Source organism: Frankliniella occidentalis, unplaced genomic scaffold (assembly GCF_000697945.3).
Source record: "Frankliniella occidentalis isolate FOCC.00 unplaced genomic scaffold, Focc_3.1 Scaffold5027, whole genome shotgun sequence".
NCBI classification, from domain to species: Eukaryota; Metazoa; Arthropoda; class Insecta; order Thysanoptera; family Thripidae; genus Frankliniella; species Frankliniella occidentalis.
Window position 1 is genome coordinate 2,472 of NW_026272069.1, and position 1,328 is coordinate 3,799.

Genomic DNA, 1,328 nt, shown 5'->3' on the forward strand with positions numbered 1-1,328 from the left:
CCTCTCTCTCTCTCCCTCCCTTTCTCCCTCTCGTCTCCTACCCCCTCTTGCCCTTTTCACGGTAAGCCAATTGGAGGGACAAGGACTTGAATGCCCTGCTCCCCTGCCGGCCCCTGCTCGTGTGCACCGCGCTCTTTTTACGAGTGAGGGCCGTGAGCCACGAGCACCAGCAGCCTCTGCAGTAAAGACATCACAAAAGGAGCTTAGAACCAATTACGAGCGGCGGGAAATGTTTCCCCTGACACACACACACCGAGTCGCGACCGGTGCGGCGTTAGGGGAGAGAGTCGAACATGAGACGAGTACGGGGAGCGTTGTGTGGCCACGGGCCGGGTGCAACGAACGGGCCGCGGGGCTCGGTAGAATGTTTGATTCACCTCTCCTTACACACATAGCGAACAACGTGGTCGGAGAGGAGTTGTTGGGAAACTTCACGCTCCCCCATGTTTGGATTTGGATTTCCCAAGTTCTATCAAATCTTGGCGCGCAAGGTTTCAAAATACGAACTAGGCCTATGTAGACAGGGCGAGAATTGAAATTTATACGATCAAACATGCATCATGTCCGTTCCTTCCTAAACGCCGTGTCTGACGCTCGTCCTCTGTCTCCTGTCTAGGTGCGAAACGCGACGGCGGTGTTCATCATGAACCTGGCGCTGTCGGACCTGCTGTCGGGGCTGCTGACGCTGCCGCTGGCCGCGTCCACGTTCTGGCGGCGGGCCTGGGCGCACGGCCACCTGCTCTGCCGCCTGTTCCCGCTGCTGCGCTACGGCCTGCTCGCCGTCTCGCTCTTCAGCGTCCTGGCCATCACCATCAACCGCTACGTCATGATCGGCCACCCGACGCTGTACCCCAGGTGAGTGAGGTGGAGGGCGTACAGTCGGCTAATGAGCCCCTCGCGGTCGTACCCTACAGCAAATGAAAACGAATTTGTTGCATGTTTGTTTGCTGTTTCCGAAAAATGTTTGCGTCAGATCAAAATTTTTACTTGCATTTCTGCAGCAAAGTTTGTCGAAGTTTGACATTGGGTGGGTAACAGTACCTGTATACTATATTATTTACCTTGAAAGAGCCGAAATGTTGCCATTATAATTGGGCTAATGTAGCAAACATGTTTGCTGAACCAGCACAACAGATTCTCAACACACTCTTTTTTGTTGCTTTGCCACAAAGCTTTCTAGAGACTGTCCACGGGCCCCAGGCGCCACGTGCTCATCCGCTGTCACGGGAGGAAATAAGCTCTGTAACTCCACCCCTCCTCTCACAGGAACCCTGGCGGGGAGGGCGAGGGGGTGCTTGTCGGCGGAAGAGGCTGTCACAGTGGCCCAG

At 55.3% G+C, this 1,328-nt stretch overlaps 1 protein-coding gene across 1 annotated transcript; it reads left to right on the top strand.

Moving 5' to 3' along the window:
- The first annotated feature begins 532 nt into the window (after positions 1 to 532).
- LOC113206307 (protein trapped in endoderm-1-like) lies at positions 533 to 897 on the top strand. Its single transcript, XM_052276917.1, has one exon. It carries the CDS (start codon positions 644 to 646, stop codon positions 857 to 859), a length of 216 nt encoding a protein of 71 aa, XP_052132877.1. The 5' UTR covers positions 533 to 643; the 3' UTR covers positions 860 to 897.
- Positions 898 to 1,328: the final 431 nt, after the last annotated feature.